Source organism: Oryx dammah, unplaced genomic scaffold, assembly GCF_014754425.2.
Source record: "Oryx dammah isolate SB20612 unplaced genomic scaffold, SCBI_Odam_1.1 HiC_scaffold_8, whole genome shotgun sequence".
In the NCBI taxonomy this organism is placed as follows: Eukaryota; Metazoa; Chordata; class Mammalia; order Artiodactyla; family Bovidae; genus Oryx; species Oryx dammah.
The window spans coordinates 52,873,859-52,898,681 of NW_024070192.1; the positions used below are offsets into that span (position 1 = coordinate 52,873,859).

General features: G+C 47.8%; 1 protein-coding gene and 1 non-coding gene across 6 annotated transcripts in view; one reads left to right on the top strand and one right to left on the bottom strand.

Moving 5' to 3' along the window:
* LPO (lactoperoxidase) overlaps positions 1–19,893 on the bottom strand; it is a 30,435-nt gene extending 10,542 nt beyond the window's left edge. Inside the window, exons 1-9 of one of the 5 annotated variants that reach the window (XM_040244231.1) lie at positions 19,748–19,893; positions 14,860–14,937; positions 13,424–13,511; positions 8,629–8,789; positions 6,964–7,081; positions 6,422–6,551; positions 5,475–5,681; positions 3,695–4,019; positions 1,920–2,080 (exon numbers count right to left, since the gene is read on the bottom strand). In XM_040244231.1, the coding sequence (XP_040100165.1) occupies positions 1,920–2,080; positions 3,695–4,019; positions 5,475–5,681; positions 6,422–6,551; positions 6,964–7,081; positions 8,629–8,789; positions 13,424–13,511; positions 14,860–14,937; positions 19,748–19,766 (1,287 nt within the window). In that variant the 5' untranslated portion in view covers positions 19,767–19,893. Of the gene's footprint in view, positions 1–1,919; positions 2,081–3,694; positions 4,020–5,474; positions 5,682–6,421; positions 6,552–6,963; positions 7,082–8,628; positions 8,790–13,423; positions 13,512–14,859; positions 15,182–19,422; positions 19,440–19,747 lie in introns of those variants that run through there. The other 4 variants (XM_040244233.1, XM_040244234.1, XM_040244235.1 and 1 more) reach the window with 4 other exon arrangements.
* LOC120867513 lies at positions 10,831–10,937 on the top strand. The gene has a single exon (XR_005721934.1). It is a non-coding gene; the product is annotated as a U6 spliceosomal RNA (small nuclear RNA).
* Positions 19,894–24,823: the final 4,930 nt, after the last annotated feature.

A 24,823-nucleotide genomic window follows, 5' to 3' on the forward strand; every position in this document is an offset into this window, starting at 1 on the left:
CCTGACCTAAACCTTATGTTTTATACAAAAATTAACCTCAAATGGATCATGAACTTAAATGTAAAAGATAAAACCATAAAACGTCTAGAAAAATAAAACCAGGAGATAGATCTTTGGGATCTAAGACTTAGGGAAAGAATGGAGACTTAACACCAAAAGCACAGTATGTGAAAGGGAAAAAACTGATAAATTGACCTCATTAAAATTAAAGCCCTTATTCTGAAAAGAACTCTATTAAGAGAATGAAAAGACAAAGTACAGACTGATCGGACAAAAGACTCATAGCTAGAATGTAAAAAGAACTGGTTTCCTTGATGGTTCAGATAGTAAAGAATCTTCATGCAATGCAAGAGACCCAGGTTTGATCCCTGGGTCAGGAAGATCCCCTAGAGAAGGGAATGGTAACCCACTCCAGTACTCTTGCCTGGGGAATTCCATGGACAGAGGAGCCTGGCAGATTATAGTCCATGGGGTTGCAAAGAGTCAGACACGACTGAGTGACTAACACACACTGAAAACTCTACATCAAAAAACAAACTCGAATTTGAAAATGGGAAAAATAGGGACTTCCCTGGTGGTCTGGTGGTTAAGAATCCACCTTCCAATGCTTCCAGTGCAGGTGCCTCGGGTTCCAGTCCTGGTCTGTGCACTAAGCTCCCACTGCGGACGACTACCCCGGTGCACCGAAACTGCTGAACTCATAGGCCACAGTGAAAGAGCTCACGTGCCGCAACTAAGACCCAAGGCAGCCAAAAAACAACAAATTAAAAGCAAAAAAAAAGAAAGAAAGAAAGAAAGAAAACAGGCAAAATACATGAACCAAAGATTTACTGAAGAGGATATCCAGATGGCAAAAAAATATATAAAAGCATGTGAAAAGATGTTCAGTGTGATCAGCCATCAGGTAAATGCAAAGTAAAACCACATGCAATATCATTACATACCTATCAGAAAGGGTGAGTGAAGTGAAAGTCGTTCAGTCATGTCTGACTCTTTGTGATCCCATGGACTATACAGTCCATGGAATTCTCCAGGCCAGAATACTGGAGTGGGTAGCCTTTCCCTTCTCCAGGGGATCTTTCCAACCCAGGGTTCGAACCCAGGTCTCCCGAACTGCAGGCAGATTCTTTACCAGCTGAGCTACAGCTGGTAAAAAAGTAGCAGAAGGGAGTCCTGTGGTGATGGAAGAGCTAAGTGTCTTTATTGTGGTGGTGGTTACATGAAACTACACATTTTTCATGGTACAACTGCATGAAGCTACACACACACACACACACACACACACACATATACACACCACACACGAATTGACTGCATTTATTATTGGTGAAATCTGATTAAACTTTATGGTTCATATCAGTGTTAACTTCAGGCTTTTGCAATTGTACCACAGCTATGCAAAATGTTAGCACTGGGGGAGACTAGGTGCATGCACATTTTGGGGGCTACAACTCCCTAAGCATCTACAAGTATTTTTAAATAAAATGTTTTTAAAAATCTGTGTATGGTTAATGTCAACATATCCACCTTTCTAAGTCTATTCTAGTCAATCAGTTGATCAACAATAGCAATTGACTTGTGCCTGTGACTGTGGTTTAGGTGTGGGATTGAAAGATAATCCAATCCAAACAATCAGAATAATGGCGATGTAACCATCCCAGGAGATGGAACCAATGGTCCCAGTGATGGCACCTGAGGAGGCACACTGAGTGACCAACATATGAATGACCTGCGGACACCCCGAATCCAGGGGTTCATTTTGGGGCAGAGAAGCTGAAGAAACAGAGGGGAGGGTTTACAAGAGTGAGACAGTGGCAAAGAAGCAGGAGAGGAGACGATGGAGGTCTGGCAGCAGGCAGAAGGCAGAGCCGGGTGAGCGAGCCAGGCTGGTGTACAGGCAGTGCTCCCGGGCTTCTCACCTGTATGAAGGCTCCCAGGATTTTCCGGGCTTCCTGGTAGAGCTTCTCTCCATCCCAGTGAGGGTTGAGTTGCTTTAGTTCTCTGGCCAGCCGGTTGTGCTCCCGGAGAAGGAGGGTGTGGACAGTGGCCAGCAGGATCTGCTCTGAGGCTCGGAAATCTCCTGAAAGCCCAGAAGGCAGGAAGGCGGGTTCACCCCGAGCAGCCCCTGAACCCAGTAACTTACACAAAGAAATACATGATGGTGCCCCAGCGGGAAGCTCTCTTAAGTCTCTCCTTCTAGTTAATTTAAGCTGGGAAGAGATCTGAGTTGTGATTCACAGATTTGAATCCCAGTTCTGCACACATACCTTTTAGTTCCGTGACTTTGGACAAGTTACTTAATGTTTCTAAGCCTCAGTCTTCATAGCTGTGAAAATGGGGATAATAAGGTTGACCCCCCACTAGACTGTGGTAAAGACTACAGATGACATTAAGAAGTAAAATTTTGCTAATTAAATCCAAATTGTCTTCTAAGACAGGGCCTACAAATGAGCGAGGGGCTTTTTATTGTTCAGAGCAACTCTGATGGTTTTAGGAATGCAAATTTGAGGGTAGGAACCTGGGAAGGGTTAAATTATTCCGTGTAATAAGGAGAAGAATCTAGAGATGGGGGCTGTTGGGAGGAGAGGGTCATGAGGATGGTGAAAGACCAGGTGTTTTACAGGGGGCTTCTCTTTGTGTCCTCTAATCTTCAGGAAAGTCTGTGAAATTCACAGATGCTTGGTCTTAGTGGATATTTTTATAGAAAACAGGAAGGGCTTGGTTTTGTGTCTGGACTGATGTGAGATGTGTGTGGACACAGAATCCAGATCTAGCAAGAGACCTGGGCCTTCTGCCATGTTTGAGTGGGATTCATCCTAGAAGACTGGATTTTTGGAAGAGATAAGACCTCTGGAAGCCAGAGGCAGAGAGGACCAGGAGGGCATGAGCCCCTAGAATGAGAATTGGAGGGCTTCAGTTGCACAGGCTGCATGGAGTGGGGGCTCTGTGCCAAGATTATAAAAAGCCTTAAAAATATACATTCCTTTTGATTTATATAGAACTTCCTCCTCTAGGAAGTTATCTTAGTAAACTGATTGAAAATCAGCACAAGGATTCATCAACAAGGATGCTCACGACCTTAAAAACAGCAACAAAATCACAGAAAAGCTAAAAATGACTTAAATGTCTCCAAATAGGGTTGGTAAAATAAATTATGATAAACATATGCTGTGGAAAGCCAGGTAACCATTAAAGATCATGATGTAGAAGAAAAAATATTTAAAGACCTAATAGGTGAAGAGAAAACATCGGATTACAGAGCTGCACTCTAGTATGACCCCAATTGTGTAAAACAATGTAGAACAAGATCTATGCTAGGAAAAAAGCTGGAAAGATAGGCCTTAAAATGTCAACGATGATTATCTGTGAGTAGTGGGATTTTGTGGATTTTATTTTTCTTTGTGCTTTTCTGGATTTCCATAATTCTTTTTTTTTTTTTTTTTAACATACATTGAACACATGTTCCTAGATCCTGTATTTGTCTGGGCCCTTCTGCCAGTCCTGGACCAGTGCCTGCAGCAGTGGTGGCTTTCAGTGTGTATTTTTCCAGAAGACAATGAGAAGAAGCAAGGGTCACTTTCAGTGCTTGGAAGACACCCAGCACCCCCGAGAAGCTTTTCCGGCCTCCCTCTGCTCTCAGTCCCCAGGATAATCCCTTTGTCCTTGGGCCCCTCTATTCCCAGCCTAGACTCACCCGCCTGGAAGCAGGGCACACGGGCAGTGGTGTTGATGAACTCACAGGGGCTTGGCTTCTTGTTGTTAAAGGGCGGGTAGGCCAGCCCGTGGTCCCAGGCTTCTTGGTTGACAGCCATGAGGCCCAGCGGGCTGCTGAGGTTCCGGAGACGGCTGGCCAGACTGGGCTCAGAGCCGTACACTAAGCTGGCGTCCAGGAAGGAGGTCACAGCATTGATCTGTTCTCGGGCCAACGACTGGTAAGGTGGAGTGGGGCAGACAAACCCGGCTCGGAAGAAAGGCATGCATTTCCCTTGAGTCTTCAACTTGGGATCGTTTTTTGGGAACTGCAGAGAGATGCGGGTGGGTGACTGCAGAGGTGGTACAGCTGGCAGCCTCTCCCCAGGGTAGGTCGGGATGCAGCTGGCAAAGATGCTGATGGTGCCCTGCTGGGACCCTGGTGCCAGACACTGGCTCCAGAGGCCTCGTGCTGACGCTACATCCTGGGCCCCCAGGACCCTGAAGTTCACTACCTCCTGCTGTGTAAAAGGGCCAAGAGGAAAAGCTCCAAATTTTTGGTTGTGAGGGAGTCCTGCGATCCCGGCACAGGGAAGCAGGACATGAGGCAGGAAAGAGTTTGTTAATAATTACTACTGACAACAGCTACCATTTTTTTATTTTGGACCTACCATGTGCCTTGGTATCATGCATACTTTATCTCACTTTGGTCCTCATAAAACCCTGTAAGGTAGGTAATTCTGTCCCACTTTACATGTGAGAAAACTGAGGCTCCAAAAGGTTAAGTAATTTGCCCAAGAGCTTACAAACTGAAAGGGAAAGATGTGGGACTCAGATCTAGGTTGACCTTACTCCACAGCTTATGTTCTCCACGTGCTGTGCTGTGCTAAGTCGCTTCAGTTGTGTCCGACTCTTTTCGACCCTACGGACAGTAGCCTTCAGGCTTCTCTGTTCATGGGATTCTCCAGATAAGAAAACTGGAGTGGGCTGCCATGCCCTCCTCCAGGGGGTCTTCCCAATCCAGGGATGGAACCCGCCTGTCTTATGTCTTCTGCATTAGCAGGTGGGTTCTTTACCACTAGTACCACCTGGGAAGCCCATGTTCTTTATACCACAACACATATTCTTGATATGCTTGAGTGGATAATCACGCTCTCACTGTAAAACCCACGAATAAGAAGAAAGGTGCACCACTGCAAATTCCTTTCCCTTCCTGCTGGAAAGTCCCATAAGTCCCTGCTGCTCGTTCTGACTCATCCATCACGTTTCAGCTCTTTCTGAGAGTAGCCTTCCTGGACGCCATGATGACTCACGGTGGCATTCCACAAATTTACTGGGTATACAATGACTCTCCTGGGGATCTGAATAAAATGTAGATTCTGCTTACATTTGGGATGTGGTTTGAGATTTTACATTTCTAATAAGACCCCCGGTGACACCAGTGTTGCTGGGCCAGGGATGAAGAAAACTCTCTCCAGAGCTTCCCAGTTTTGCCACTAGTGATTGCTTGTCTATTTCCTACACAGTTCCTCTGTCCTCGAGGGAAGGGATGCTGTCTCATTCACCTTTGAATCTCAAGTGCTTAGTGTGTTGCCTGATGATGGCAGATGATGGATGTCTATTTACTAAATAAGTGGGCGAATGAATGAATAGAATGTGAGAGGCTTGGGAAGCTGTCAGATCAGCATTCAGGATCTCCAGGAGGTCCTGGCTGATGGGCTGGGAACACCTGCTACACCAGGATGCAAGCAGTTTGCCAGGGGCCCCCCGCTGCAGGGGCCTACCATGATGGGGAAGCAGTTGTCTCCCTGGATACAGTGCTCCTCACACTGGGCTTTGGAGTGCTCGCTGCTCCCCGGTTCTGTTTCCGGGGCGAAGTCCAGGTCGTGGTCCACAATTTGACCCCACTGCATGAAGAGCAGGGACCTGTTTTGGTCTAGAACACCCTCTTCATCCAGGTAGCCTACAATTTTGTTGGATACCTCACGGGCCTACAAGATGGAGACAGAAGAAGAGGGAAGAAAAGGTGCTTTGAAGATTCAGATTGAACGCAGTATATTGAGTATCCATGACGTAACAGGTACACTTCCCCTTCAGGACAAGCTCTGAAGTGGGTGGCATTACTCCCATTCTGAGAGTCCAAGAAGGGTGAGAGCAACTCACCCACGTCCTGCAGCTACAAAGGGCCAGGTCTGTATGACTTGATGGTTTCAAGGCCAATGCCCTTTCCACTCAAAGAGGGAAAACAAAGACAGGCTGTCCCTTAAGTAAATGCCACGGAGGAGGTGCCAGGTGTCTGGAAACAGGAACAGAGGGGCTCTGGGGAGGGCCTGCCAACTCAGATGAGGCCAATAGATGGGACCTCCAGGCAAACAACAGCTGATGCACTCCAGGGGCTGCGGCTGGACAAGCGCCAGCAGGATGGTGCAGGGAGGCCATCTGCCTGGGAGACCCCGGGGTACTTGGCTTGATGGCGACGGGGCCATGCCCACCACGTGGCTGGGCTGGGACGCGGGATCTGCAGCCCTCTGGTGGCGTTTGCTGGAACACCACGAGGGAGCGAGTCCCCATCTCCGCGTCTCCCCGGGTGTGCTTCTGCCGCGCGTCTGTCTCTCCTCGCGCCTGTGTCTGCGTCCTCTCCTCGGGTAGTTAGGGGGGCGCCTCCCTTCCCCTCTGACTGCATGTCCCCGGGCCAGCTCGGGGCTCGCCCCCTCCCCGCGGCCGCGCTCACCAGCGGGACGCGGAAGCCGTTGCGCGTCTTCCTCTGCGTCCAGCCGAAGGGCACGGCGAGCCCGTCCTCGTACTCCGCCGGCAGCCAGCGCGCCAGCGCCCTGTTGGCGGCGCCCAGCGCGGGGCTCCTCCTGAAACGGCAAGGCTGGCCCTCAGCCTCGGCCGGCTGGCTCCCGGGTCTGCTTCTCCGCACACCCCACGGGGATCCCCCGGGGAACGACGGGAGCCTCTGCCCCAGGGAGACTGGATGCGGAGGAGGTGCCTCTCAAGTGTGAGGTGGTCTGGACCACTCCCATCCCCGAAGGCTCCGGGCTCCTCCGCCCCCCGGGAAAGGCGCTCCTTCCAGCCGGATATACGGTGGTCTCTTTAGACAAGTTGGGAAAGTGAGGCGGGTTCCAACAGAACGGATTCCAGCGGGACGCTGGCCCGGGAGGGTGAGGCCGTGGGAGTCCTGCCTGTAGTGCCCAAGGGGCCAAGGCCCTGGCTGGGCTGGGCGGGGCAGGTGGGCCACCCTGCCCACTACACACCCCCACTGCCGCTCACCTGTTATTACAGTCTCCCGTGATGGTGCGGTAGGGGCTGTTTTCATCACATTTCACCAGAGGAACCGGGGCACCGCAGCCCACCTCCCAGGAGAGGGCAGTCAAGTCCAGGCTAGGGTCTGAAAGAGAAGAGACGCCACAGAGCAAGGTGGTGTCAGAAAACCCTCTATCCTTTCTGTGCCTGGGTTCTTCCTCCATTCCGAGGCCCGGAGGGGAGGTGCATCTTTTGAACTTGATTTTTGGAAGAATACATTTTACATTCTAAGCAAGCGTTTTTCAGGGGGTTTCACCTTTAACCCTGACAACTCGTTACGGTAAAACTTTTAATTCTCATTTTACAGAGAAAAAACAGAGACCATAGGGTTCCCAAGACTTGCCCAAGGCGGCACAGATTGGTAATCTCCAGAACTGTTAGTAATTCTTGGTCTATCAGATCATTTGAATCAACGGGGTTTTCTTTTAGAATAAAAGTACCCCCTGAGAGGTTAGGTGCATGTTAGTATGAGTTAGTTTGGTAAGATTGCTTTTCTTCTAAAGCTCCACTGATGGGTATGTCCCTGGTGGTCCAGTGGTTTAGACTCCACACTTCCACCATAGGGGGTGAGAGTTCAACCGCTGCTTGGGGAACTAAGATCTTAGATGCCACATGGCATTGCGGAAAAAAAAGAAAAAAAGTAAAAAAGTTCCACTGACCTCTAAAGTACTAAGCACACAGGAATCTAAATGGGAAAGATATTGGGAAGGGACAGGCCATTTTAAAGTGAGGAGCGCTGTGGTCTTGGGGGGGTAACACTGGGGAGTTTTAGGCATCAGAGGCCTTCATGAGGCCTCAGAAGAGAGAGCCGCCCAAGTCCTAGAGCAGCCTGTACTCCATCCTGGTACCTGCAGGGAAAAGGAGTCAGGGGGATCCAGCCCTGGGGGGCTTCTTCAGGGGACCCATCTGCAGAAATGGGCAGGGGCCAAGGTTCAAGCCCCAGCACCTTTTGAGTCTCATGGAGTTCAAAGCGCTCCCTTCTCCTCCCTACCTTGTCCTGGTTTTCTTCCTTCCTTTGGGAACTTTGGAATTTGCCCATGTCCTAGGCCAGGTATCTTCCCTCACTTGAACTTTTCCCAGCAAGAACCTGCAGTCTCTTCCTTCCGTCAAGATCAATCCCCTTCCTCCATGACCGTCTATGAACTGTGACATTTGGCCAGGGGTGGAGTGGAGGGGTCGAGGAGCTCATGATCAATTGGCAAAGCTCATTGTTTCAGCTCCACAGTACCCAGAACAAGAGGGACAGTTCCTCACCCATGACATAATCCCAGTAAATCTCCCCTGACACAGGTGGCTTAAATGTCCTTTTCACAGGCGGAAGTGGTGCACTGTGGTTTGAGACAGGGAGCCCGTGTTTATTGACTTTAGTCCTTCCTCTGGACAGAGGCCTTACAGCTGGTATTATGCCAAAGGGCACGAATGTCGCCTCATTGGAGTTGGCAGTGTGACCTTTCTGGGCCCGAGTTCCTTTCTCTGCCAAAAGAGCACTGACCTGGCTGTCCTCCCAGCCCCTCCTTGCTCTGAGGGAGAGAAGAGGGCTCTGAACAGGAGCTGCAGTCTTGATAGCTTCTGGTCTTTCCCGCAGGGAGATGAGCCCTTCCTGCCCTTGAGGGGCTGGTGGGATTTCCGTACCTGTGACGTTGGTCAGGGTTGTGTCCCGCCTCAGCCTCTTTAAGGACTCCTCCCACACCTGCCCGTTGCGAATGGCCGTGCGGGTCCGGCCCTTGGCGTGCTTGAAGTACTCTGAGAGCTGTCGGGTGGTGGGTGCCTCCGAGCTCAGGGCCGTCTTCAGCCTACAGTGGAGAGCAGTGGGGGACCCATGGGGGTGTGGGCAGCAAGCAGGAGCCCCCCACGTCTGTGCTCTCGGTATCCTTACTCAGCTCTCCTCGGATGCCTCTGGAAAACCGCCTCTGGGAGGAGGAAGCTGCAGTGTGTCTTTAAGCTTGCTTAAGTCTGGTTCTAAGGAAAGGCAGGCAGATGGACCTGAGCGCTTCCTGAGTTAAAATCAGAGGGCTGCCGCTGTATTGGCGGCTTCCGGCTCAGTTGGGGAAACCAAATACGCCTAAGTCCCCGGATGTACCATTCCGACTGAGGAGCCCCTGACTGTGGAACTCCCCCATCACTGAGCCTTGGGGGCAACCAACTGATGCCAATCCTGGCGTGAACCAGATGCTGGAGACATCTGATAAAGATTTTAAAATGATTTAAAATCCGCTGTCATTAAAATGGTTCAATAATCAATTTTAAGTTTTTCTTAAATGGAAAAAAAAAAACACAACAAACCCAGACCATTTCATAAAAGTAGAATTTACTATGTATGGCTGAGTCCCTTCGCGGTATCTGAAACGACTACGACATGGTTAATTGGCTATACCTCAGTACAAAATAAAAAGTTTAAAGTTTGAAAAAAAGAGTAGAATTTATTAAAAGAAAACAAGTCGAAATTAGAGACCTGAAAATACCCTAACTGAAATAAAAAGCTTGTTGACTAGACCCAGCAGTCAGGTGGACATAAGACAGAATTGAAGACAGGTCAATAGAATGTAGTCAGTCTGGAAAAACAGAGGAAATAGACTTCTACTACTAAGCAGGTGAGGTGGGTGAAGACCTGCATGAGAACCCTCTCCCCACTCCTGTGTGAGATGAGGGGTCCTGTGAGATGATCTTTACGGCTCTAAGACTCTGAAATTTTGAAAGTGGCTCAAACTCTCAGGAAGACAACCTTGCTTTTGGGATACACTTCACAGGCTGTGACTCCTGGCCTGTCCCTGTGGATCAAGTCGTTAACTCTACCTCTAGCACGCAGGGGCCTGGTGTCTCAGCCTGAGGGGTGACTTGAACAAGCAGGCCGACCTGGGCTCCAGGGGAGCAGGCAGGGCTGTGGAGGAACTCTTTCCCATCTCCAGGCCTCTGCCCTCGCCCTAGTCGTCATTGTCCCCCATCTGGATGGTTGCAGCAGACTACTGCCTCCCCTCCTGTCCTCCTCCCATCCATTCTCCACCTGGCTGCAGGAGGGAGGTTTTTCGAATGAAAAGCAGACCAGGCTACTCTGATTTAAGCACTTTCTTGGCTCACCCTGCGGCATACCTGAATCCATGGTCTTATAGCGTACATGCTCACGGCATTACGCGAGCTTTGCCTCTGTCTAGCTCCCAAACATTTTCATCACCTGCAAAGGAGACTCCACACCCATGAACTGTCATGCCTGATCCCTCCCCTTCTCCCCCAGCCCCTCCAAGCCGCTGCTCTGCCTCTGACCCTCTGACTCTCAGGCTCCACCTGTGTGTCCTCTTTTCCTACTGCCACCACCAGCATGGCCTTCTTTCTGTGTCCTTAGCACCCAAAGCTCTCTCCTGCACTGCCCTCAGGCCCTGTAATGCTAGCCCCTGGCTCGCTACATGGCCTGTTCCTTCTCATCCTCCATCAGGCTTCCCTGCTCCCTGCAACTAGAGTAGCAGCCACTGCTCTGTTTATTTCCTTCATTGTCCTCATCACAGTTTGTGAGGCACTGGATTGATTGTTTGCTTGCTTGTGAACAAAATGTTTAAATGTGATTATGTCTCCATGAGGTCCCCAAATCCAGGAACTGACCAGTGGGGATGAGTTCCAAGGCAGGGCTGCTCATCCTGGCCAGCATGACTCAAAAAGGAGGTGCTGAACACGGATTTTGTGGCTTTTAGTGTACCCCCACCTTGGGCTATAAAAGGGTTGACGTTAAGGAGAGACAAAGTTCATTGGGAGACAGTGGCTGAAATACCCGACATTTCCCTCCCACCACTGTGGGGCTTCCTCTTTGCTTTCAGTCCTATGATAAGGTCCTTACATGGAGGACAGGTGCTCACTTTGGCAGCACATATCCTAAAATTGGGACTATACAGAAAGGATTAGCATGGCCCCTGCACAAGGATGACAAGCAAATTTGTGAAAGGTTCCATATTTTTACCTAGAGACAGATTTTTACCTTTGTCATACAGAGTGAGGTAAATCAGAAAGAGGAAAAACAAATATTGTATAATATCACTTACATGTGGAATCTAGAAAAACAGCACAGATGAGCTTATTGGCAAAGCAGAAACAGAGTCAAGATGTAGAGAACAAACTTACGGATACCAAGGGGGAGGATGTTACAAATTGGGAGACTGAGACTGACATATATACACTCTTATGTATAAAATAGGTAACTAATGAGAACTGAGGGTATAGCACAGGGAACTCTTCTCCATGACCTGTGGTGACCTAATTGGGAAGGAAATCCAGAAAGGAGTGGATATATGATACATATAGCTGATTCACTGTGCTATACAGCAGAAACTAACACAACATTGTAAAGCAACTATACGCCAATAAAAATTAATTTTTAAAAAAAAGTGAAAAAGAAGAGGGTGCTGCGGTGTGTCCTGGAGTCGTGGCTGGTGGTTGACACCTGCCCAAAGAGCTGAAAGAAAACAAGAAAAGAGGAGGTGGCTGGCACTGTGCACCTAACAGCAGAGTAAGCCAGACAGGCCGGCACTGGGCCCTGAATCCACACAGCCTCCAGGGGCAGGGCAAAGCTTTCAGCCCTCTGTGCGTACCTGTGTGTGCGTGCTCAGTTATATCTGACTCTTTGTGACCTATGGACTGTAGCCCACCAGGCTCTGTTTGTTTGTTTGTTTGTTTGGTCCATGGGATTCTCCAGGCAAGAATACTGGAGTGGGTTGCCATTTCCTTCTTCAGGGGATCATCCTGACCCAGGGATGGAACCAGCGTCTCCTGCATTGGCAGGTAGATTCCTTACCATTGAGCCACCTGGAAGCCCCTCTCTGTACAGTGGTCCCAAATCAAATCCCGGAGACAGTTTTGGGTAAAGTAGAAAAGGATAACTTTATTGCTTTGCCAGGCAAAGGGAGACACACCAGGCTCCTGCATTGAAAAACTGTTTGGTCTTCTGGAGCCTCTTTAAAGGGGACCTCGGTCAAGATGATATGTGGAGGGACTAGGGAGGGAGCCGCAAGCTCCTGGGCTGCGACTTGGAGCTGTGAGCTACTGGTCAGATACTTCTCTGGGTCAGAGACTTGGCAGCAGAGTGTGTGAGAGCCGAAAGTGCCCAGGGAGGAAAGGACTTCTGATCTCCCCACCCCACCTCCAGGCATTACATTATCCAACTGATTTAGGCTTTGTCATCCTATATCTCTCCTTCCTTCCCTCAGCTTAACCCCTAAGTCAGAAACCTGGGCTGGGGGATGGCAAGAAGCCCAGGAAAGAGGGACGACAGACCATGGACCCTTCCTTCTCTCTGAAGCCTACAACAGCTCTGAGCAGAGGAAAGTGAGAGGCTCGGCGCTTCATCTTCTTTGGCTGATATTTGAGTTCCTGAAAGGATGCTGTTCTTGGGACTAGAAGAGATCAGAGCACATCTTTTCCTCTAAAAGTCAGCCAAGAAGTTGGGGGACCTCTTGAGAGTTTATGCAAGAGTCAAGGGGGAGTGAAACCCCAAGTTCAGTAAAGAGACAGCAAGAGGAATGAGCAAGGTGGTTTTCAGCTCTGTGAAGTGATTACTCTGGTTTGTCTGCTTCTCTGGCTCCAGCATGTGCTTCCTGAGGGTAGGGATGCAGTCTGCACTGCTTATTCTGGGAAGCCCAGCCCCTGCACGGGGTTGGGAGGTAGCTGACTGCCGGTGTCCTGTATGTTCCCCGAGTGCATTTGGGCCCCTCTGCTGGCTGCTGCGGGTGCAGCTGCTGCTGATGGTTCCTGCCTCTAACTTTCTTGGGCAATGGCGTCTGAGTCAGGGAGCTGCCAGTCTGGAATGCCTGGGAGTCACACAGTGTGCGGCATCCTCTAGCCGCCCCCACCCCAGCTCCAGTACCAAGCTTGCAGCATATCTGGCTGAGCCAAGGGCACCTTTGGCAGGTGAACACTCTGCTCCCTTGCTCGAGGTAGGACAGGCTCTGAGATACAGCCCACACTCTGGATCTCCCTGCAGGGTCAGCTGGGGCTGGACCTTAAACTGCATCCCTGCTTATTGGCCTTTTTACCCATCTGGCCTCACTCCTTCGCTCCTCTAGAGCTTCCTGAGAGTGCTTCCCAGTAAGTCACCTGTACATGAATGCAGATCTCAGTTTCTGTTCCTAAGGACTTGATCTAAGTCATGCTGAATGAACGAAAAACTACTGACTGGTTTTCTGAGACTCTGGAAGGCATGACCCAAGGAATCACTCAACTACAGGAAAGAAAGTGCTCATGGGATCAGATGAGACATCCTCTTCAAGTAAACTTCGAGGCTGAGGATTTTAGGAGCTGCGGGCTCTTGCTCCTGCTCGGCCCCTGCTCGCAGGTGAGGGCAGGCTGTATAATTGCTTTGGCTTACTGGCCTGTCGGGACTGGTCTAGATGCACTTGTCCTTAACAGGAAGCCCAGGAAGGAACGCGCGTGGTGTTTGTGTCTCACCCACCTGGTCCGGGAATCCAGGAAGGCCTTGTTGACCTGGGTCTTGACCTTACTCACAGCATCAGAGATGGTGGTGGTGCTGGCGGCCTGTGCTTGGAGCAGGGAAACAAGGAGCAAGCTATCAGACGCCACTCTTTGGAGAAGCCCTTTGTTCTGTCCCCCTCTTTCTCTGCTATTATCCCCACTCCTCAGATCTGAGCAGGAAGAGATCAAGATTAGGAAACATCCCCCAGTTGGAAAAGCCAAGAATGAGAAGGATACTCTCTGATCCTCCTCAATAGGGTATCAATATCGCTCTTTAGGAGTCCACTAGAATACAGTCATCCCTCAGTATCCACAGGGGATTTGTTCCAGGAACCCCCAGGATGCTCATGCCCTTTATATAAAATGTATTTGTAAATCTATCATATCATCCTATATACTTTAAATCATAAGTTATCATTTCTAGATAACTTATAAAACTTAATGCAATGTAAATGTCATGTAAATAGCTGCCAGAGTGCTTTTTTTTTGAAGGGGTGTTTTCTGGAATCTTTTTAAAAAAATTAATTTATTTGGCTGTGCCGGTTGCAACATGTAGCATCTTTAGTTGCGGCATGTGAACTTCTAGATGCGGCATGTGGGATCTAGTTCCTTGAGCAGTGATCAAACCCAGATCCCCAGCACCGGGAGCATGGAATCTTAGCCACTGGATCACCAGGGAGGTTCTTGGAATCTTAAAAATAAAATACTTTCAATCTACTGATGACTGAATCTGTTGACGCAGAACCTGCGGATATAGAGGGCTGCCTGGATCCAGTGATGGGATTAAGGTGTGTGACCACTCAGATTGGATCTGGATACTGGACTGTGGGCTTTGTTTGGTTCTTGGTGAGGTGGACCCATAAGCAAGTCCCTCAAAGGGCTTAGCTGATCATCAGGATCCCGAGGTAGGGAAGGAGACGGCTTAGAGTAGAGGTGGGTTTCCTTGTTTTCGTTCATATTAGGGTCTGGAGTGGTGGGGGAAATCAGGATGAAGTCTTTGAACAAGGGGAGTGTAGTGGCTTAAATAGTGTCCCTCCAAAATACATGTCCAACTAAAACCTTAGAATGTGACTTCAAGAAGAAGTAATAAGGGCCCGGGATTAGAGGGTGCTCTATATCCGCTGACTAGTGGCTTTATCACAAGGGGCAAGGACACACAAGAGGACCCCCCAGAGAAGCAGGCTGGAGTTGGAGTGACGCAGCTGTAAGTCAAGGATGGCTGGGAGCCACCGAGGCTGGAAGAGGCAAGGAAGGATTCTCCCCTTGAGCCTGTAGAGCAGCCTGGGCCACTAACACCTTGATTTTGGACTTCTAGCCTCCTGAACCGGAGGAGACGAAATTCTCTTGTCTTAAACCACCCAGATTGTGGTCCTCTGTAACCGCAGCCCCAGGAAACCAGCGCAGGGTGGCACTTACCAATTGTGTCAGATGTTGCAACCTCGAATAAGGTCACGGAAGCCAAAAAGACTGGAAGATGGAGACAGACCAACATTGCTGAAACAAGACCCCGGATGAGGGTGTGAGCCTTGCAGAATCCCTGTGGGTAGGACTGACTCAGAGAAGGAGGATGAGAAAGCGGGGAAAACCCAGAGAACACCAGACACCCTAACATGAGAGCAAAGGAGGGGAAACCACAGTAACTAACTAAGCATCAAACATATGTGCAGACCATGCTGGTGGTGCTTTAGTCACTAGTCATGTCCAACTCTTGTGACCCCACGGACTGTAGCCCACCAGGCTCCCCTGTCAATGGGGTTTCCCAGGCAAGAATACTGGAGTGAGTTGCCATTTCCTTCTCCAGGGGATCCTCCCAACCCAGAGAGATCAAACCCTCATCTCTTGCATCTTCTTCATTGGTGGGCAGTTTCTGGGAAGCTGATATGTGCAGACCCATGCTTGGGCTTCCCTGGTGGCTCAGATGGTAAAGAACCTGCCTGCAATATGGGAGACCTGGGTTCAATCCCTTGGTTGGGAAAACCCCCTGGAGAAGGGCATGGTAACCCACTCCAGTGTTCTTGCCTGGAGAATCCCATGGACAGAGAAGCCTGGTGGGCTATAGTCCGTGGGGTTGCAAAGAGTTGGACTCAACTGAGTGACTAAGAACATCCCAGCACATGCTTAGGTACTGGGAGATAAAAGGGGCCATGGTAGAAGGAAAAGGACTCAGACTTTGGGGTCAGAAGGGCCTGAGTTGTAGTTATGCATTGTCCTAACTAGCTCTGTGATATTGGGCAGATTACTTAACATCTCTGGGCCCCTGGCCCGAATGAGTGAGAGGGTTGGACCAGGTGATCCAGGACATCTGATTCTGACCCAAGATCCTGACCTTGTCTGGTGACCAGTGACAAATGCTGTCACCAAACCTGAAACACATCTTTGGAGTGCCCTTCCTCTGTCCCCTCAGGATGTATTGCTCCCTGGAAGCCATCCTTGCTCTGGCCCAGCCCCGGGGGAGTGAGCCTCAGAGGCAGACACCCAGTTCCTTCCTTCAGGACCTGGCAGGGCTTCACCCTCCTTCAAGAACTGACTTGATGGAACAAGAAAACGAAAGTTGTGGCAGAGCTCACAGCTGGGTCCCAGGTTGCCTGGAGAGATTCCTGCTCTTAGGTCAACGCCTTCATCATGAACTTTAACTCATGATTTAAACTAAGTCATCAGATTAAAATCGGGCAGCTTTGTTTGCCAATGAGGGGCTTTGGGGCTCAGAGTGTTCATTAGGTTTGGTGGAACAGACCCAAAAAGCTTCTTTTGAGGAGATTCTAGCTCCAGCCTGGGAGGCACCCACGTGTCCAGATGGAACGATCATGTATCTAGACTGTTCATAAGAGCGCACAAGTTCTCCCTGTAGTCTGCATTCAATAGATGCAATAGATAGACTCCAGAAACGACCTCCGATTGGCTGCTCCATGTCTACTCAAGGCTCCCCAAGAGAAATTGTGGTTCTGGGGCTTTGCCTGAGAGACCACCTAGGCGGTCTTCCAGACACTCTCCAGATAATCTCCAGAAAAGGTAAACCGTGTCTCTAAGGAAATTTCAGCCTCCACTGGACTGTCACTCTTTTTCTCTGACCTTGGATGATCCCCGGAATGATTTTTATCTTGTTGGATGTGCTTTTTGTAAGCTAACTGTAGGAAAAGAAAGGGCAAAGTATGACTAAATACCTCCCTGGCACAGTTTTCTTCCCAAGAGAAAAACAGTTTGACTCCTCAGAGGGCTCCTGTCCTTACACCTCTGTGGGCTTGAGAAGAAACGCAGTCCTCCTCTTTGTGATTCAGGGACACCGCTGAGCCAGCAGAAATCTGCCTTTTCAGGCAAACACAGGTGATGATTTGGAGTCAAAGCGTCATTGATTTTAAATTGTGGTGAAAACACATAGCACAAAGTGTACCACCTTAATCATTTTAACCAGACAGTAGAGCAGTGATAAGTGTATTCACATTGTTGTACAACAGATCTTTAGAACTATTTCATCTTGCAAAACTGAATCTCTGTACCCACTAAACACCAACTCCTCCATCCCCCTTTCTCCCAGGCCCTGGCAGCCACCATATCATTGATTTTTAAAGAGAGCTGAGGCATATACAAGTATTCATTATATCATTCTTTCAATGACTAACGTATTTCATGATATCAAAAACAAAAAGTGAAAGGTTAGTCTATGGAAAAGGGCATCAGCTGAGATAGACTGAGGAAGAACTATATCGTCGGCCAAGAAATAAAAGTTGAGAAATCTGAACTGGAAAAAGTCCTCAGAGACTCATTTCTCCTCTCCTTTCCTTGAAACCCCCTTCATACTCCCCTCACTGAAAATTGATGGGAGGGAACCTCAAAGCCAAAGCTAAATTATTTTTCATCTCTGGATCATCTTTCCTGGTAGGTGTGAAGGAAGCACGAGGGAGAGAACACCAGGCCAAGCAAACACGAGGTCATGCCATTGGGAAACGCGTATGCAGAAAGATCCCAGAGGAACACTGTCTGCAGCCAGAGCTAAGATGCTTCTGGGACGTCTGGATATTCACCCACGTTCTTATCATCATGCTCAAGGAAGAAATCATTTTCCAGGCCCTTTGGGTTGCATCAAAGCTTAAAGTTTTTCCTGATAGATGAAACATTATCTGGAGACAAAACCACAACCTCTGCCTCTCAAATGCCAGGCTCTTCCACAGTCCCCTGCCTCTTACTCACAGTCTTTCCTATGCAAAGTCTTCTTGGTCAAATAAACTATTCATCCTTCAAAACCCAGGCCCAAAGCCATGTTCTCTCTGAAGTGTACCAGATTTCTCCAGGCAAAGTGAGGTCATTCTTTTTTCTGTCTTTCCCAGAGTACTTTATTCACATTTGCTGTCACTGTTTTCATGCATTTCCCCTACCAGACCTTGAGCTCCTCAAGAACTGTCTGTGGTTTTTTCAGTGCCCAAGCCTAATGTTGGCACATAATAGGTGTTGCGTACACACTGAATGAATGAAATTCCCAGGGCAGAGGAGTTCAGCATCTGGATGGTACAGAGAGAGAGGGTGGTGGTGGTCCCTTAATAGGCTTCTCCCCACCTTAATGTGGCTACTAATCACTGGGGGACCTTATTAAATGCAGATTTTAAATCAGAAGGGGCCTGAGAGCCTGCACTTCCAACAAGCACGGAGGTGATGTCAATGCTGCTAGTCTACAGACCACACTGAGCACCATGACCTCCCAGAGCTGGGCTCTCAGACTTTGCTGGGAAGTCACCAAAAGGGCTGCAGGAAGCCCTGAGAAAGGAACGGTGAGTGCTCTGTGGAAGGTGGTGGGATGATCCAGAAGGAAAACCAACAGACTCTCCATCACCCCCAGGAACACTCTATTTGATCTTTCGAGCAGCTCCAGTATCAAGAGGAAAATGGAAAAGAGAGAGCTCTATCAAGCTCTCTACAGCAGGAAAAAATCCCTCTGAGCCATAGGGTTATGTGCCTGCCTGCTTAGTCACTCTTTTGTGTCTGACTGTCTGCAACCCCATGGACTGTGGCCCACCAGGCTCCTCTGTCTGTGGAATTTCCCAGGCAAGAAAACTGGAGTGGGTGGCCGTTTCCTACTCCAGGGGAGCTTCCTTACCCAGGGATTGAACCTGCTTCTCTTGCACTGGCAGGTGGATTCTACACCACTGAGCCACCACTGAGCCACCTGGGAAGTCCAGGGTTACCCAACTCCATAAAAAAAAAAAAAAAAAAAACCATGATTCAATCACTCTGTATTCTCCTCAGATGAAACACATTTAAATACTGCTGCAATTTATAAATCTGATTAAGAATCAAGGGTCCACAAGACTTTGGAGATACCTAGAACATTCAGGGTTAACTAGATGTTCAGGTCTTCTGTAGATAGCATGAGATAATACTGATAGAAACAAGATGAAGGTATGATATGCCTGGCTATGATAGACAACACTTTAAACACCACAAAATTTTCACTATAGATCATACTGTATTGCATCAGTCTCAAGAACACCATATGGGGCATCATTCCGTATTATTTTTCCCCAACTTTCTGAGTGTCTGGGACACATGGTCTCTCTTAGGCTTTATTTCCCAAACAGGATGGATGAGAGGAATATGGTACCTTCAAGCCCTAAAAGTTTACAATTCTATGACTCTTTTTTTAGACTCAGAGAGGCCTCTTTTCCCCACAATGAATTCAATAATATTCTCCCTTACACTGAACAGGGATGACCTTCCAGGGTGGCAGCTGAATCTGGCGCTAGAGAATGCTGGAGGATGACAAGTCCAAATCCAGTACTGTAAGCCCCCTGTATATGAATGAGTTCCATTCTGAGAGCATATTTGTAAGTCCAATTTGTTCATAAGTCCCACAAAGTTAGCCTAGGTACCCAACTAACACAATCAGCTACATAATACTGTACTATAATAGGTTTATTTATAATACTGTTCACACAAATAACACACAAAAAGCACATACAATAGAACGTCTGAAATCTTACAGTACAGTACCTTGAAAAGTGCAGTGGGATAGTACAACAGCTGGCATACAGTGACTGGAACCTAGTGAACAGGCAAGAAGAGTTACTCACTGGAGCAGGGAGAGGAGATGGGAGATGGTAGAGCTGAAGGACTGTCAACATAGAGGAGATAGAGGGCAAGGTGCAATTTCACTAACACCTGATGTTGATAGCATGCACCTTCCCATCTTTGAAAGTTCAGAACTTGAAGGTTCCTATGTAGGAGACTTACTGTACCAAGCTTTCTGAGAAGCCTTTAGGAAATTTCATCATCGACTTTGCAGACACCAGGAAAAATTTAAGTCAATGAGTCTTACCTATTGAGTGCCTTGGCATCCTGTGGCAGCCAGGGGGAGTTTCTCTGCTTGGAGGAGCTGGCCTTTTATACCGTCTATCAAGAGTTAATTTCAGAGCAAAGCCCAGAAGGAAAGATTTTGAGGGGCTGATGTGGCTTGCAGGAGACTCAGGTTCAGCAGGAAACACCCTGTGACTCTAGACAGATACACAAGGAAACTGTCAAATGGCAGGGTTTGGTTGTCTTTTATACCATCTATCAGGAATTAATTTCAGGGAAAGGCCCAGAAAGAGAGATTTTGAGGGGCTGGGATGTGGCTTGGAGGAGACTCAGTTTCAGCAGGAAACACCCTGTGACTCTGGGCACACACAGGAGGAAACTGCTGCGTGGCAGGGGTTGGCTGATGCACTGTCACTGACCTGGATAAGACAAATCCTCTTCGTCTCATTTTCCAGTTTAACTACGTGGTCCTGCTGCAGTCATGGAAGGCAAAACTCCAGTCTCTGAGCAGGCTTGTCACTTTAGCTCTTAAAATTAGGAACAAATAAATGGCTTCTTCCCCATTCCTTTAGGAGAAGGCAATGGCAACCCACTCCAGTACTCTTGCCTGGAGAATCTCAGGGACAGGGGAGCCTGGTAGGCTGCAGTCCATGGGGTCGCTAGGAGTTGGACACGACTGAACGACTTCACTTTCACTTTTCACTTTCATGCATTGGAGAAGGAAATGGCAGCCCACTCCAGTGTTCTTGCCTGGAGAATCCCAGGGACGGGGGAGCCTGGTGGGCTGCCATCTATGGGGTCACACAGAGTCGGACACGACTGAAGTGACTTAGCCATTCCATTATCCACTTCCTTTTGAATTCTCTTTTACTTTTCATCCTGTCATTGTGGAAGCCAAGAGATTCATCTCTGAGGTTTAAATAGTCTTCCAATGTTCACTTTTTGGATGGTCAAAATTTCAAAATACAGTCCCATTTTGGCCACCAGAGATGTGACAAGAACCCTGGACTTGTTGTCAGGGGTAGATTAAATTCCTGTCTCTGTCACTGTGTGGCTCTGGACTAGTCACCTCACCTTCTGTCTCCTTGTATACTCTAGTTGCAAAACCAGTGGTTGGCTTAGATGATTCCTAGGATTCTATGACTTCATACCTTCTACAGGCTGAGCCATTAAAAAACACCAATATTCAAGACCGATTTAAAGCCCGATTATAATGTTATACACCATCAAGTTCATTAGATCATTATAGGAACAGGAAGGCTCAAAGAATACAAAATTTCATGAAGATGGATTTTACAGACAGACAAATTAAAATATAAACTTCTTTATAAAACTGTACTTTGCCCTGGAAATACTCTGGGGGACTGTCAGGAATTCATCACCCCAAAACCAGTCCCCTGAATTTACCTTCCAAAAACTGATATTCCTTTTCTCTGGCTGATGCAAGGTAGGTAGAAGCTGCTTCTCTTGTGATGAATAGGGGCAAATGAGCTGGGCATCTCAAAAGAAGGCAGCTGTCCAGGAAAGGCGAGTGAGGGACTGCAGGCTCTTCTTGTTTTCTTTGAAAGACATTTCTGCTTCTCAGCCAAGTTTTTCTTTGTCTGACCATTCCCTGAACTTTGGTGCATGATTCTCAAGGCTCTCACCTCTGGGTTTCATGCTTTATGAGTTAATGAAGCTGTATCTTTAGGTGAATCTTGACATAGTTGGTTCTGAACAATTACAAGATGGAAATTCCTTCTGGAAGGCTGTGTAGGATAACACTGTCTTCCTATGTGCATATAGTGAGTTACTGGAGTCAGGGTTATAGGTCTGACTGTCCCTGGCTCTTGGTCAAGTTATGATGCGATATATCTTAGGTTTGAATTTTTTTGGAATGGGCAGCTGGGGCATTGTCAGCTCCAGACTGGGCTGGTCTTCCTTTTGCTCTGGGTGTGAAGCAGACCCAGAGGCATCAAAGTGGACATGTAACTGTCCTAAGGCTAATTAGTGTTTTCAGAGCTTTGCTGACATGTGTTCATGGACTTATCTCAGTCTAGTTATATCTCTTTAGCACAGTTAGATGCCTCCCCATTAGGGAACTGGCCTGAGAAATAGAGACTGGAAGACAAGTAGTCCAGTCTAAAAAGGCCAACAGTTTCTTATACATCAGCACAGAGAGTTCAAGACATTTTAGTAATAGCAGCATCAGGAAACACCTGGTGCCGAACGCTCGGCTTCTCTGTACAGCTGTGGCAAATCAAATCTCAGAGATGGAGTTTGGGGTGAAGTGTAAAAGGATAGCTTTACTGTTTTGTCAAGCAAAGGGGGCCACAGTGGGCTAATGCTCTCAAAACCATGTGTCCCCACTTGGGGAAGATAGTGAGAAGTTTTATAGTAATTGCTCAAAGAGGGCGTGATCAGCTCATGGACATTCTTCTGATGGGTTGGTAGTGAGGTAACTAGCAGTCCACATTGTCATTCTTTAGGTTCAACTGATCTGGGGTCTACATGCCTGTGGGTAGCTTACTATTTTAAACCATTACCCGCAGAGGGTTTCAGTATTGCAAAATAGGTCAAAGATATTGTGTGTATCCAGTGATGGGGAACCAAGGGCTTTGCCCCAAGGCTGCTCTTGACTGTTTACTTCTCTCATCCCCTTTCACGGTGCTAAGAATGCTTATTCCCAGGTCTGGCAAAGATTTCACTGACAGGCCACTCAGTATGCTGCTAATATTAGACTAGGTCTCATTAACACTGTCAAAAGGCTCCAAACCACCTGTCTCAGTAGCCTCTTGTGGTCCAGGAAAATATTCCCTCTTGTTCCTTCTTCCCATGTCCAGAGTTACACTATTACAATCATTGATCTCATATGGAACTATATGTCATCATTCTATGAAAAGCTCAGTCACATGTGTGGTTATGCAATAAGCAATACTTTTGTAAAACAGGCAAGACAGAGACTGAGCCAGGCCTGTCTGTGTGTTTGAGGGTCTCCTGTGGAGGCACAGGTCAGAAGTGGCCTGCTGCAGGGACTGGGGTTCTGGCAGCAGCAGTCCTGGGAGACACAGTGAGTGGCATGAGTCCTCTACAGTGACCCAGTTGGCCCTTGGCCATATGACTGAATCTGTTGAGCTCATGTGATTTGCTATTATTGCTTGATTACATAAAGGCTTTGGTAAGAATTCTAAAGGTTAGTACTGTCAGGATATAACTTGGTATGATTATTTTGTCCCCAACAAATGGGAGCTGTTTTTATCAATTGTACCTTTTCTGGAGTTATCCACATATCCTGGTGCCAAGTTTGGTATATTTGTTGGGCGGTATATCTTGTAGTTTTAATTTCTCTGTGGGCATGGCTAGTATTGGTTGTTTCTTTTATATAATAGCTATAGGTATCTCTTTCTGTTTGATCATAATCAAAATGTAAATTGTGTCCCAGTCCATTCATATTATTACACCAAGTCAATAAAGTCATGTTAAGGACATTTAAATCTTTGGCTTGATCTTGAGTAGAATGACATACCTTTTGAAAATCGGGTCTATCTAAGGGTGACAGTAACCAAAGCAGTCTGTGAATGGAGGATAATGGGAGGGCTCCACAGACCCAACAGTCTGACCAATTTTGGAACATTGCACAATCATGTGCCCATGAAATGAGAACATTAGCCTGTGTCCAATCTAAAGGCACTTGAGAGGTCATTATTACATTAAGAAGAACAAAATAGAGCAGTGTGTGTCTGAGCATGCTGCGTTAAAAGAGTTACTTATCTGGGCCCTTTGGACACGATCTTGGTTCCACCATAACTACCTAGCTGCAATATTTGTGCCATCGCTTGACACCACTGACATAATGCTCAAAGTAGAAGCCTTGACTACTTTTACAAGACAAGCTTTAAATGATAGTACGATGGCGATTGCCGCCTTAAATTCAGAACAAGCTTTACTGTGCAAAGCTGTACTCCAAAATAGAATGGCATTAGGTATATTAATGTCTGCACAGAGTGGAACCCGTGCCACAGTTCGTGCAGAATGCTGTGTACATAGACATGACTCTCACAGAATGCGTCTGATTCTCTTCAAGATATGAAAAGTCAAGTCCAGGAGATGGCTGATTCCGCTGCTCCTCTTGGGACTGGCTTATGGAGCTGGATATCAGCCTCCATCTTGTGGAAACCCCTGGTCCTCATTGGAAGCCGTATTCTGCTCTTATTGCTTTTTGGCCCTTATATTCTAAATTGTCTCTCTTGCTTTGTAATGTCCTGCATAGAAGCTATCAAACTTCAAATGGTTATGTAAGTGGAGCCTAAGAGGATATATTGAGATCCACTGGATCGCCCCACAGGTGGAAAACCTAACTGCCATCCCCTTGTCCCTACACAGCTTGAAGAAGCCGGATCAGTCATCACCCCTTTCCCCGTAATGGCAGTTCTTCTAGAGTCTCCATCTCTAGAAGAGTGGGTTGAGGTAGAAGTTGCTAGGCAGTCATTGTAGACCGCTCTCGTGTTTTCAGTAAACGTTTCACTCCATTAGCCTAGTTCAGTTCAGTTCAGTCGCTCAGTCGTGTCTGACTCTTTGTGACCCCATGAATCGCAGCACGCCAGGCCTCCCTGTCCATCACCAACTCCCGGAGTTCACTCAGACTCATGTCCATTGAGTCAGTGATGCCATCCAGCCACCTCATCCTCTGTCGTCCCCTTCTCCTCCTACCCCCAATCCCTCCCAGCTCAGGGTCTTTTCCAATGAGTCAACTCTTCGCATGAGGTGGCCAAAGTATTGGAATTTCAGCTTCAGCATCAGTCCTTCCAGTGAACACCCAGGACTGATCTCCTTTAGGATGGACTGGTTGGATCTCCTTGCAGTCCAAGGGACTCTCAAGAGTCTTCTCCAACACCATAGTTCAAAAGCATCAACTCTTCAGCGCTCAGCTTTCTTCACAGTCTAAGTCTCACATCCATACATGACCACTGGAAAAACCATAGCCTTGACTAGATGGGCCTTTGCTGGCAAAGTAATGTCTCTGCTTTTGAATATGCTATCTAGGTTGGTCATAACTTTCCTTACAAGGAGTAAGTGTCTTTTAATTTCATGGCTGCAGTCACCATCTGCAGTGATTTTG